Source organism: Crocuta crocuta, unplaced genomic scaffold (assembly GCF_008692635.1).
Source record: "Crocuta crocuta isolate KB4526 unplaced genomic scaffold, BGI_CrCroc_1.0 scaffold209, whole genome shotgun sequence".
NCBI lineage: Eukaryota > Metazoa > Chordata > Mammalia > Carnivora > Hyaenidae > Crocuta > Crocuta crocuta.
This window is the reverse complement of record NW_027551566.1, coordinates 4,644,427-4,656,606: the sequence shown is the minus strand read 5'-3', so window position 1 is coordinate 4,656,606 and position 12,180 is coordinate 4,644,427. Positions and strand designations below refer to the sequence as shown.

General features: G+C 44.8%; 1 protein-coding gene across 3 annotated transcripts in view; it reads left to right on the top strand.

Moving 5' to 3' along the window:
* The first annotated feature begins 11,296 nt into the window (after positions 1–11,296).
* The window catches only part of DSTN (destrin, actin depolymerizing factor), a 35,400-nt gene continuing 34,516 nt past the window's right edge, over positions 11,297–12,180 (top strand). Inside the window, exon 1 of one of the 3 annotated variants that reach the window (XM_077750159.1) lies at positions 11,297–11,368. Coding sequence is in view for 1 of the 3 variants with exons in the window: in XM_077750158.1 (XP_077606284.1) it covers positions 12,085–12,087 (3 nt within the window). In the remaining 2 variants the exon portion in view is untranslated. Of the gene's footprint in view, positions 11,369–11,704; positions 11,827–11,895; positions 12,088–12,180 lie in introns of those variants that run through there. The other 2 variants (XM_077750160.1, XM_077750158.1) reach the window with 2 other exon arrangements.

Here is a 12,180-nt window from a genome sequence, read left to right as displayed (position 1 = left end):
GGCCTCTCCAGTGGGGAAAGCTCCCTTCCCATCAGGTTGCAAGGCTTATTAATATAAGATGAGCAGAGACGCAAAGGGAGGAAAAATACATAGGGCCAGGCTTTCCAAAGGGGAAGTCCTGTTTCCTCAGTATTGACACCAGGCATCTCCCTGATTAATCTGGCTCTTGCAGTTTCTCTCTCCAGAGAAACTTGAGAAAAGTTTCCCAGCAGCTGGGGCAAAGGGCATTCGGATGCAGTGTCTTGTTGTGCCTCCCTTCCCATTGCACTCATGTTCCAGATCACGCCACCACCTTGTTACTCTCCTACCTCATGGTGCTTTCTAAAAGAGCCTTTGGAATGGTTTCTCTGCCATCCATGTCTTCTGCAACATGCTCTAGAGCCTTGGCTCTGGGTGTCCACAGCTAGCCCAATATGGTCTCCTCTTCCCCAAGGGAACTATGAATGCCTGTGACTCGTTCTAGGAGAGTTATCGGTATGACCTGGCAGATTTACTAAAAACACCTTTTCAGATTTAGGCTTCCTCCTCTCAGGGCCCCGGCTTGGGACCCAGTCTCTTTGGCTGCTCTATTTGAAGCACAGAATTATGGCTTAAGTCTTTTTTCACTTTATTTCTTTTTTAATCCTCCTTACCATGTATTAATCATGATTCCAGTCTTCTATAAAGTGTGTGTGTGTGTGTGTGTGTNTGAAACAGGCTCCAGGCTCTGAGCTAGCTGTCAGCATAGAACCTGATGTGGGGCTCGAACCCACGAACCATGAGATCATGACCTGAGCCGAAGTCAGATGCTTAACCAACTGAGCCACCAGGGCACCCCTGGGATAGCCAATTCTAACAAACACCACAAGTAGGGGTGCCTGGATGTATCCGACTCTTGATTTTGGCTCAGGTCATGTTCTCATGGTTGTGAGATTGAGCCCCAAGCTCTGATCTAGGCATGGAGCCTGCTTAAGATTTTCTCTCTCCTCCTTCCTCTGCCCCTTCTCTGTTCTCTCAAATAAATAAATAAACTTGAAAAAAAAAAGAACAATACAAATAATGCTGCTCTGTTAATAAACCTACAACAGTTATATGGTATAAACCTGCTTGTAAAAGGCAGATTCAAGCTACTCATTACTAGGTTTTGGTAAGTTGTGACACTAGCCTTTTCACTGGGTATGACTATGACTATTCACATTTTCTTTAGAAGATAAAATCAGAGGAAAGGTAATGCTGACTGTTTCGTGAGAAATAAAACCTATTCAGGAGGAGGCATATTTAAGGCTCATAATTTCTTTTTAATTTTTAAATTTTTAAAATCTTTTATTTATTTTTGAAAGAGGGACAGAGCATGAGTAGGGGAGGAACAGACAGAGAGGGAGACACAGAATCTGAAGCAGGCATCAGGCTCTGAGCTGTCAGCACAGAGCCTGATGTGGGGCTCGAACCCACGAACCATGGGATCATGACCTGAGCCGAAGTCAGACGCTCAAACCAACTGAGCCACCCGGTACCGTAAGGCTCATAATTTCTGAATTTTCTCTGAAACAAGTTAATAGTCTGGGTTTTAACATCTATGCAGATTGCCTAGCTTTGTCTATACACAGATATAAAGGGATTTTTACTCGGGAAAGAAAATATTTATTTTCCTTTTTTTTTTTTCCCAGAGGGGAAAATATTTCCAACTTCACCCTCATTAAGTTTTATGGTTGGCAAAACATTTTCATTATATTAGCCAAAAGGAGTCTGGACTAAATAGAGTAGGAAACCAAAGGCATATGAAATGGTTTCCTGGCCAGGAAGATACTGCATCCATCTCGGGAAAGTTTCTGTCCTCAAGAAAAACAAATGAAATCATGGCCTGCCAAGCCACCTCATGGAATCCAGGCAATACTTTCTGCTTTTTTTTCCTCTGAAAGCTTGGACATGGAGTCACAGTTTATTTGTTGAACACGCTCTTCTTGTTTCTTGTAACCATAGACTCTGGTCTAGATGAGTGTTTCTTATGTCAGGCTAAGTCTGAGCCAATATTTATCATTTAAGAAATTTCCATGAGTCATAAAATAAACCTGCGGTAGGCACTACCTTCTATGGGAGTTTCTTTCCTAGAGTTTTTAAGATAAAAGGGAAAACACTGAATCTGGAATCCAACACCTAGCATTTGTCAGACCACACAGATATTTTCTCCTTGGGGACGATCCTCCTGATATTTCAAAGCCATTCAAAGGTGTGTCACCTCCTGCCTGAGCACCTTCTGGCCCAATGGCCTGGACCCATCTCCAAAGGGCCAGGCCAGGTCTGGAAAGGAAAGGAAGCTGTAGAGGTTTCAAGGGCGGAAGTGACTCACTGGCTCAAGGGGTGGGAGGAAAGGTTCTCCATTGGAGCGAGAATACAAGTGAGTGAGTGATTCCTTCCACCTCCAATGTGGAAAATCCTGCAAGGGAGCCTGAATTTACACTGACCAAAGGGAAAAAAAATATTGCAAGATGTGATGTGTAACTCTTATTTATATGTAAGAGTGTGCATCGTTAGTGCTATTTCCCCCTTTTGTGCCAATCAGCTTCTTGTGACCAGATGTGAACTTACTAAGAGTTCACAACCTGGACGATTATGGCAACTTAGTGATTTTGCTGTAAAAACAGGCCATGTGTCAAGAGTGCAAGGCCTAGAGTTTATAAATCAAAATTCAAAGGTCTGCCTTAGTATTGCTAGGATATTCCACAAATTGCTAATATGGCCCTAGATACTCAATAAAGTTTTTGTATTGTGCAGGCATTACACTTTAGAACCAAAGGGGTTAACCTCACAACACTTTCAGTTTGCAAGCAAGGATAAGGGGGTCCAGAGAGGTACACCTCCTAAGAGGTCACATAGCCAGTCAAGACCAAAACTTGAGCCAATGGTGTCAAATACCTTCTTGGTAGCCTGGCGATAGAAATACTGGAGTTGTAGTGATAAAGGCAGAGGTTATACTAAAGACACTTTAATTTCACACGATGGCCATTGTCCCTCAGCTGTTTCTGGTGGAGTTGTCCTTGAATATGCTCCAAATTTCCTCACTGGGCAGAGCTGGGGTTCTTTGGCTAAAGCACCATTTGACATCCTGCCTCCCACCCCTAGATGGGAAAACTAGGTATAAGCCATAACACCCCCCTCCCAAAGCAAGAAACAAAAGAAGCAAACAAACAAACAAAAATCCTCACATCTGTATCTTTCTAGGTACCCTGTCCATGGAGTCTAATTTTTGGGTAGGAACATTAGGTGTTTTCTTCCCCCAGTCATCAGTCTCTGAGTCAGCTCCCTAGCCATCTCTTCCAAAGTTGTATTCACCAACCTAAGTGAGAAGTCATGCTCACTTCCTTCCTCTCCGGATGCCTCACTCCTTAAGATTTGGTCACACCTCCCTGGTTTGATCTGCCCCATCAGTAGGATCCTGAGAATTCCCAGTGGAACCTGGGCCAAGTTTATCTTGGCATCAGTCTGTTTTCACTCATGATCTCCTTGTGGCAGGGTCCATGTATTCCTGGTAGCTAACACGGCCACAGCTGGCACACAGTAGGATCCAGTAAATATCTGTCAAATGTAACTGAAAATATTTCAAAGTAGCATCCCGTTGTGAATGTAAGTAAGACACTTGCTTTGTCCCCAAACACAAACTTTTTTTTAACACCTCCTCTTTTTCATACAAGAAATTCAAGTGGTAATAATAGGATGATGCAAATATCTTTTAAAAAGGCCAGGCTGCTTGGACTCCTACTGGTTAATGTATATTAGGTTGAACCACAATGTCCTACTTTTTGGGGGCACCTGGCTGGCTGTTTGTAGGGCATTGACTCTTAATCTCAGGGTCATGAGTTCTTGTATCTCAGGGTCGTGAGTTCAAGCCCCACACTAGGCATACATCCTACTAAAAAGAAAAAAAAAAGTCCTGTTTTTATAGGTCAAAGATAGTGAATATTGTTCACCTCTTATGTATAGTCTAATGTAATTGAAAATAATATATCTACATTGCTTTATACAGGGGATAATTCAATCCTTTTACCAATCCACCCTGATCTCTTTATCATCATCTACATGGTCCTACATCATCTGATTATTAGTTACACTTTTCAGTCTCATTTGAGGCCACCCACCCTGGCTCTCCCGGCACCAGCCATACTGTCTTCCTTGTTTTTAGAACACGCTGACCTCAGCCCATCTGCCTGGGATGCTCCACACTATCTTCACACAATTGAATTGAATCCTTCTTGGCATTTTAGCCTCAGCTTAAACTGTTTCTTTGGACGAGACTTCTCTGAGCCTTGAATTGTGTGCCCTTCCCACCTCCAGTTGCCCTCTGTCACATCACTCAGTTTTATGGTCACTAAAGTATTTTTTTGTTTGGTTGTTTATTGTTTGCCTCTAGCTGACTAGGATTTAAGCTTCAGGACTGCACCGGAGGCTTGTCTGTCTTATTCATGCTCTGAAGACCTGGCACATCATAAGCCCAACATAAATGTTGAAATGATGGATTCAAGAATTAATTTTTTTAAAAAATATTTTTATTTCTATAGGAGAGAGAGAGAGAGAGAGAGAGTGAGCAGAGGAGGGTCAGAGAGAGAGGAAGATACAGACTCTGAAATAGGCTCCAGGCTCTGAGCTGGCAGTCAGCACAGAGCCCAACACGGGGCTCGAACCCACGAACCATGAGATCATGACCTACACGAAAGTCGGACGCTTAACCGACTAAGCCACCTAGGCGCCCCTCAAGAATTAATTTTTAAAATGTAGCAGAACTAAAGTTTCCAAATATTTTCTTCCCTTAGTTTGCTGATTTCACCATTTTGGGATTCCTACATACAGATACTGGTTCTTTTCTTCTATCTTCCAGGTCTCTGAAATTCTTCTCTTGTTCTTTGCATCTTCTTTATCCTTTCTTCATACATTCTGAGACAATGGACTACTTGTCCACATCTTCTGACTCACATCCTTGTTATTTACATATGCCCAGTCCATTGTCCAGCCCATCTATTGAATCTTTTACTTCAAGAATATTCTTGAAGGCCCCTGGGTGGCTCAGTCAATTAAGCATCCGACTTTGGCTCGGGTCATGACCTCACGGTTCGTGGGTTCAAGCCCCACATCGGGCTCTGTGCTGACAGCTAGCTTAGAGCCTGTAGCCTGTTTTGGATTCTGTGTCTCCCTCTCTCTCTGACCCTCCCCTGCTCATGCTGTCTCTCTCTCTCTCAGAATAAATAAAACATTAAAAAAAAAAAAGAATATTTTTGATGTCTGCATTTTTTCCGTAACTGCTTATTCTTGCTTTTGGTTTCCCAGTATCTTTCTTTATCTGAGAATATTTACTATGCTCATTTTAATTTCTTGTCTTGTTTCTTCTTCTGCTTGAAATATTCAGCTTGTTGCCTTTTCTTTTATAATGTTAGGGTTTCTCTTCCATCTCATTAGCTTTACCTATGAACTCGTACCTGGGGCAGGGGTTGAGGACAGGTGCTACTCCTGGAGAGTTTGGGGGAAGATGGGTAGAGAGGCAGCCATCTTCTGGGGACCCTCTGAGGTTGCAAACTGAGGGCTTCCCCCACCAACCTCACCCAGGAGGCCCGGCCCTTCCAGATGACTTCTGAGTGCCCTCTTCTTGGCAGGATAGAACTATTTAGTCCCCAGAGGCAGGGGAGGGAAGAGGGGGTGAGGGAAATTTCCATGCTCGGACAATCTATTTGCATGTCTTGGTATCATCTCCATACCCCCACAAGGCTCTAGTGCCCCCTTGACATTACCCAGCAGCCTTGGCGGTGGGCACTTCACTGGTAATAAGGTTATCTTGCTCTCTGGTAGTCATGGGAGAGGCAGAGGTCTGCAGAGAAAAATGGGGTGGGGGGAAAATGGGTCCTAACTGGAGAGCTCACCACTACCAGTCTGTTACTGCCTATGACACATGTCTTCTGTTCCCTCCATCTCCCAATCTTCTTCTTGTCCTTACCCATGTAAAATAGCCTTCCTGTTTTTCCTAAAAGTACATGCTTTGAGCTTTTAAGAGATGCCCTCTTATTTTTATAATTTGCTGAAATTTTCTATTCACTTCGTTCCTACCTTTCATGATTTATTTTATTTTGTGACCACATTCAACCTTTGAGCTTCTTTATATCTGGAGAGTTTGAAGTCATTTCGCCTATCCTTAAACCAAATAAATCCAATACCGGATTCTAGACTCCTTTATTTGCCTCTTTCTGAATCTTTTGTGGCTCCTTTATCTTTCTTTAGAAGTATAGCAACCTGATTAGAACTGTAGGGTGCTCCATTACTTCTGGAAAATGGGAAGACATTAGGATAGATCCCCAAGATACACTGCTGAATGAGTGAATAAAAACAAGCTACAGTCATCCATGCATTTTGGAGGCCATCTATGTTTTTTGTAATGCTCTATATTGTAAGGGTCTGGAAGGGTTCATGCTGCACTGACAACCAGTGTGACAGCAAACCAACCTTGGCATGTGGATGGTGGGGGAGGAACCGCAGGTCTGTCCAGTCACCCATACCTTGGGTTTCCATTTTAGAATGTCGCCCCCCCCCAATCTTTCCTGAAATATGTAGTTTAACAGATGGGCTTCAGGGAGGTCCATGAGTTCCCTGAAAATGGAAGCCAAGCTTTGTGAGAAGGAGCAAGTATCTATTTTTCCAGAGAAAGGGCCTATACTTTTCATCAGAACTTCAGAGGGAACATAAAGCCCAAGAGGGGGAATAGCCATTAGTCAAGAGTGTTGTGCTACCTTCCACTCCATTTTCTCATTGTTTAATTCAAGTAGTATGCCAGTGACTGAAAAACACGTATCAGTGATTCAGTTTATAATGTTATAAAATGTTGTTATAAAAAGTGTATATAACTTTTACTTTACCATGAAGACTAATAGAGAAATCAAGTGTTACCATGTAGTACTGTGTTGTTCCCATGAATATACTTAAATATATTTAGCTCTTTCTTAAAATAGATGTCTAGGCCCTTGGGGCAGCCGATCCAAGAGGACATGGCTACAATAAAGGAATGTCCAGAATGTATTTTCTACAGCTTCCATTTGCTTCATTTTGTATAACCCCCCCTCTGTAGTGTTAAGGAAGCAAGAAGAGGTACCTCAGTTCTTTTGTTCAGCACCACTGATGTATCACGTGGCCTGACAGTAAAGGTCATGGGCTTGGGAGCAGATCACTTATTCCTCTGGGTTCCTAAGGAACATTTCTTCACCTTAGCTTATCTGCAGAATGAGAGTAATAATATCTACCCATGGCAGTCACTGCTGGTTACTTCCCAGTACCCACTTCCCCCCCCTTCCTTGGTAAAGGAACCCCAATTTGTTAGCTGAGCACATTGCTGCTCAGAGAAGAGACCACATTTCCCAGTGCCCTTTGTAGCTATAAACTACATTCTGGTCAATGAGATAAAAGTGGGAGCGGTGTCTGGTACTTCTGGGAAGTTTCTGTAAAAGGAAAGGGGCAGACTTCAGGTTTCCCAGTCTGCATGTCAAGTGCTTGGAAGTTGCTACTCTGTCCTAACAATAAATAAAAAGCTGAACTGACAACTCTTCTTGGATCCATAAGGTAGAGGAGTACACAGGGCAGACTGCTGCACCCAAAACTGTAGACAAGACAGGCAAATACAGGGAGTCATGGCTTCCCAGAGACCCCAGTAGAAATCACCCTGGGAATCTGCAGGGTAAGAAAACCTGAGCTGTAACTGACAAATTGCTGGAGGAGGCTTAATGTGGGTAAGTCTGCCAGTTAGAAACTCTGGGGAGACTCAGTCATAGGAGTCCCCCCCCACCCCCAAGCTCTACTGGGTTCCCACAGTAAATGACAAAGAAAAATCCCCTTCTCTCCTCTGTCATTAGGGGGAGGAGAAAAGGAAAAAGAACCATTTTGAAATTCACCAGAGACCTCAGTTCTAACAAGGCCTGCCCTGAGAGGAAACTAGTTACCAAAGCCAACCTGATCTGGGGAAAGACACTCCCCTACAGCCCACTCCAGCTATCCTGTTCCACTGAAGGGCAGAAGTTGGGGTGGGGAGGATTGTGGGGGGGGGGGCTGTTTTTCAGGAATCCTTGTGAAGTTCACAGTCCAGAGGCATGGATTTAGTAAAAATGAGACCAAATCATAGGACTATAGAATGGTCTTCCCCTCACCCCCAACCTCACCACATCACTAAAGGCCTACTTACTGCTGTTCCTTTCACCCAGTGCATCATGTCCAGTTATCAAGAAAAAATTGGAAAGCATACCAAAAGGCAAAACAAACAAGACCCACAGAAATGAAGAATGCCTTTGATGTGTTATTAGTAGATTGGGCACAGAGGGGAAAGGAATCCCTGAACTAGAGGATATGGTCAACAGAATCCTCAAAATCAAAAAGGAAAGACAATGAAGACTGGAAAAACCCCAGAATATCCAAGGAATTTAGGACAGCTACAAAAGGTATAACATACACAAAATGGGAATACTAGGAGAAGAGAAAAAGGAACAGAAGAAATATTTGAAACCACTGTGACTAAGAATTTAACCAAATTATTGTCAGACACCAAACCACAGACCCAGAAAACTAAGAGAACACCAAGCAGAATAAACGCAGAATAAAACACTACACCTAGGTCTATCGTTTTCAAATTACAGACAATCGAGGATTTAAAAAAAAAATTGAAAGAAGTGGGAAAAAACATCTTACGTAGAGAAGAAGAAAGAATTAATAACTTCTCTTGAGAGGAGGGAACAGAGACTATATCACAGACAGTAGGTGTGTTCAAGGGGAGAAGAACAGGTGAATTTGTAGGGATGCAGGGTAAAAACTAAAAATAATTTTCCTATACTGTTTACAGACAGGGTTATGTCCACCTGCAAAAAAAAAAAAAAAAAGCTTTTTCCAGGCTATTAATATACTCTCTTTAAGCTTTCATTAACATATATTTTATTCTTCCACTCATATTATTGCTTTTAAATGAAAATGCCTATATGTTCAGATTAAGTAAGAAAAATGTTTTCTAATTTGCAACGGGATACATCCATATTTAAGGAGGGACTTTATGTCAAAATGTTTTCCTCTGTGGTATGAGAATAGAAAGATCTAGAAAATCTATGTGTAAAGGCAGAGGTTAAAATTTAAGGGGCTCTTAAAAATGGGGGCTCATCTTAGGTTATGACGAACCAATACAGAAGTTTGCCTGATGAATTGTAAAACATCTTTAGATATTAGTTCACATACTGAACAAACATGTATTAAACACCTATCATAATATCAGGGATGGTGCCGGTCCATAAAAGGTATACCCTAAACAGCTCCTGTCCCCAAAGAACTCAGTCTAAACTGGTGGTGGTGGCAAATTTATAGAAACAATTACAGATCTACATTAACATTAGGGAAAAACTATAAGACCTTATTAGTCACAGTATGGGGGGAGGACCAGAAGCATCTGAATCACTTGGGGTCATCAGAGACCTCACCCTCTAAGCCTCTGTATTTGAATTTTAACAAGATCCTCAGGTGATCTGGATGCTTATAAAGATTTGAGAAGTGATCAAGTGTGGGATTAAAGAAGAAACCACTAATGATCCCTTGGTTAGTGGTCAGAGGTTTTCAGGATGGAAGGGTAATAGAAACATTCAGGCCTGAGAACCTAACAGGTCCATAATTATGGCAGTTAGAAAGAGTAAGAAGGGCTCTGGAATGAGAAGTTTAGTCTCGAAGGAAATTGGGCACTCTGGAAGACATGGCAGACAGGGCATAAAAGGTAGGCTGAGAGGCCAGAGGCAGAAGGAAGGGTCAGAATGACCTGCTGATGAAGCCTTAGGGAAAAAAAAATTAATATTTATTTTTGAGAGAGAGAGAGAGAGAGGGAGCATGCGAGCGTGTTCGAGCAGTGGGGGAGCAGAGAGAGAAAAGGGAGACACAGAATCTGAAGCAGGCTCCAGGCTCTGAGCTGTCAGCATAGAGCCTGTTGTAGGGCTTGAATTCACAAGCCTTTGAGCCATGAGATCACGACCTGAGCTGAAGCTGGCAATTAACTAACTGAGCCACCCAGGCTTCCCTGAAACTTTAGAAAATTTTACACAGGAAATTGACAAGATCAGATTCTCATGTTTGGATATAACACTGGTGGCAGGATGGGGATGAATGCAGAAGACAGGCTAGAGCAGGCAGGCTTGTATCCTTACATGAGCAAGATTCTATTTGGGACTAGACAGGAAGTCTCTGAAGACTTTATTTTTTAAAGTTCATTTATTTATTTTTAGAAGAGAGAGAGAACTTGAGCAGGGGAGGGGGAGAGAGAGAGAGGGAGAGAGAGAATCCCAAGCAGGCTCCGCAAGAGTTGGAACTCACAAACTGTGAGAGATTGATCTGAGCTGAAACCAAGAGCTTAGCTGACTCAGCCACCTAGGAGTCCTTCTGAAGACTTTACAGGTGGAGAAGCCCCTGAGTCCCAGGCAGAGAAACAAAGATTCCAGCTGCAGTGGGATACAGTTCTTTCTTCTTAAAGTGTGGTGTCCAAACAGCCGCGTAGCATCCAGTAGCATCACCTGGAAATCGTTAGAAATGCAAACTATTGCGTTTTAACTCCTATTATACTCAAACTCTGGGGACGGGACACACAAATCTGACATCAACAAGTTCTCTTTCAAGTTGAGAACACTGCTCTAGCCTGCAAAAGTCTTGTACCAGGTGGTAAAGGCTTAGAATTATCCCAACTTACTTTTTTTTTCTGGAAAAGAACAACAAAAAAACCAGGAAGAGGTAATGAGAAACAAGTTTCTATGTTGAGTGGGCAGAACAAAAGCCACACAACAGTCTAGATTTCATATAGTGCCCAGAAGAAACAAAAAGCCAAAAAAGTCTTGTCCCAAAGCCTCACATTAAAAAAATTTTTGGTGGAGGCCGTGATGTTCTCGGTAGGCTAAATTAAGTAAAACTTAAAGTTAGATATCATCCCGGTTGTAAATTCCTTCTGTTCCCTTTACTCTCCACAAAACACCCTCAGGAAAAACACTAGGATTCCTTCAGGCTCTCTCAAAACTGTGTTTCTGATGTAACCACCCATTAAAAAAACAACAACCCAACCCCAAATTAAAAGCCCCCAAAACGGAGCTGCGGTGCTGGCGCCATAGTCCCAGTACAACTCTGCCGTTTCCCAGCCACACCCCTGCGGGCAGTCGGGCCTCCTTCCCCGGGCTGTTCCCAAAGATAAACAAATCACTCCTTGTTTTTTTCCAGACCTGAAATTAGCGGTGACTCACAGAGCACTCTGAATGGCCACAGTCGCCTCGGGAAGAAGGAAGAATGTGCAGATTTTTCCCTCACGCGAGGGCCCGACGGTGCCGGCCTGGGCCAATCAGGGGAGGACCGCGGGAATCGCACCAAAGTAGGTAAAATATGCGGAACGCGTTCTTCGCGCCGCAGTCCGCGCCTCAGCTCCCCCGGGTCCCCCCTCTGGACTCCTGCTCGGGGAAGCCGCCCACCGTCGTTCTCCCCCTTCCCCAGTCTACCTCGCTCTACCTCGTCCTCCCTCCTTCCTCCTCCTTCCTCGGCTTGCCAGGCCCCGCCCCCAACGGCGGCACACACCTGGCCAGGTGGCTACTTCCATGTTAGGGCAACAGCAGCGCAGTGGGCGGGGCGCCACGTGACCCTGGCCCTTCCCTCCCCCTTCCCCCGCGCCCCAAACTGGGGGATAGGACTCCCTGCCCCGTTTCATCCTTTGCCCGCCCCTCGCCGGCAGGTGCCAGCCCGAGCCGGGCCTCCTCATCGCTAGTAGATGAGGAAAGCCCCACCCCACGGATCCGAGCTGGTGACAGCGGGACCTGGTCCCCCAGGGTCTGGAAGGTGAGGCGGCACCCTCCCCTCGTCCTCTGGGCGGGGCGCTGCCTGGAGAGCCGGTTGCGCAGCAACGACGGGCCGCGCGTGACGTGCGCAGCCGCGTTTGGGCCGAGGCGCGCGCCCGCGCACCCATCCCCTGGTAGGCTCGCGCCTCGCGTAGGCAGCTGTCTAGGTCGCTCCTTCCTTCTGCGGTGAAGAGGACGCTACGCAGCCTCGGCGCCGACCGGCTACCCCTCTAGCGTCTCTGAGACCGCCGCGGCGAAGATGGTGAGGGGAGGGAGCCCGAGGCGTGGGCTGCCGGGGCCTGCGCGGCAGGGCGCTGGGGCGCCGCGGGGGTCGGAGCTGAGGGGCGACAGGCGG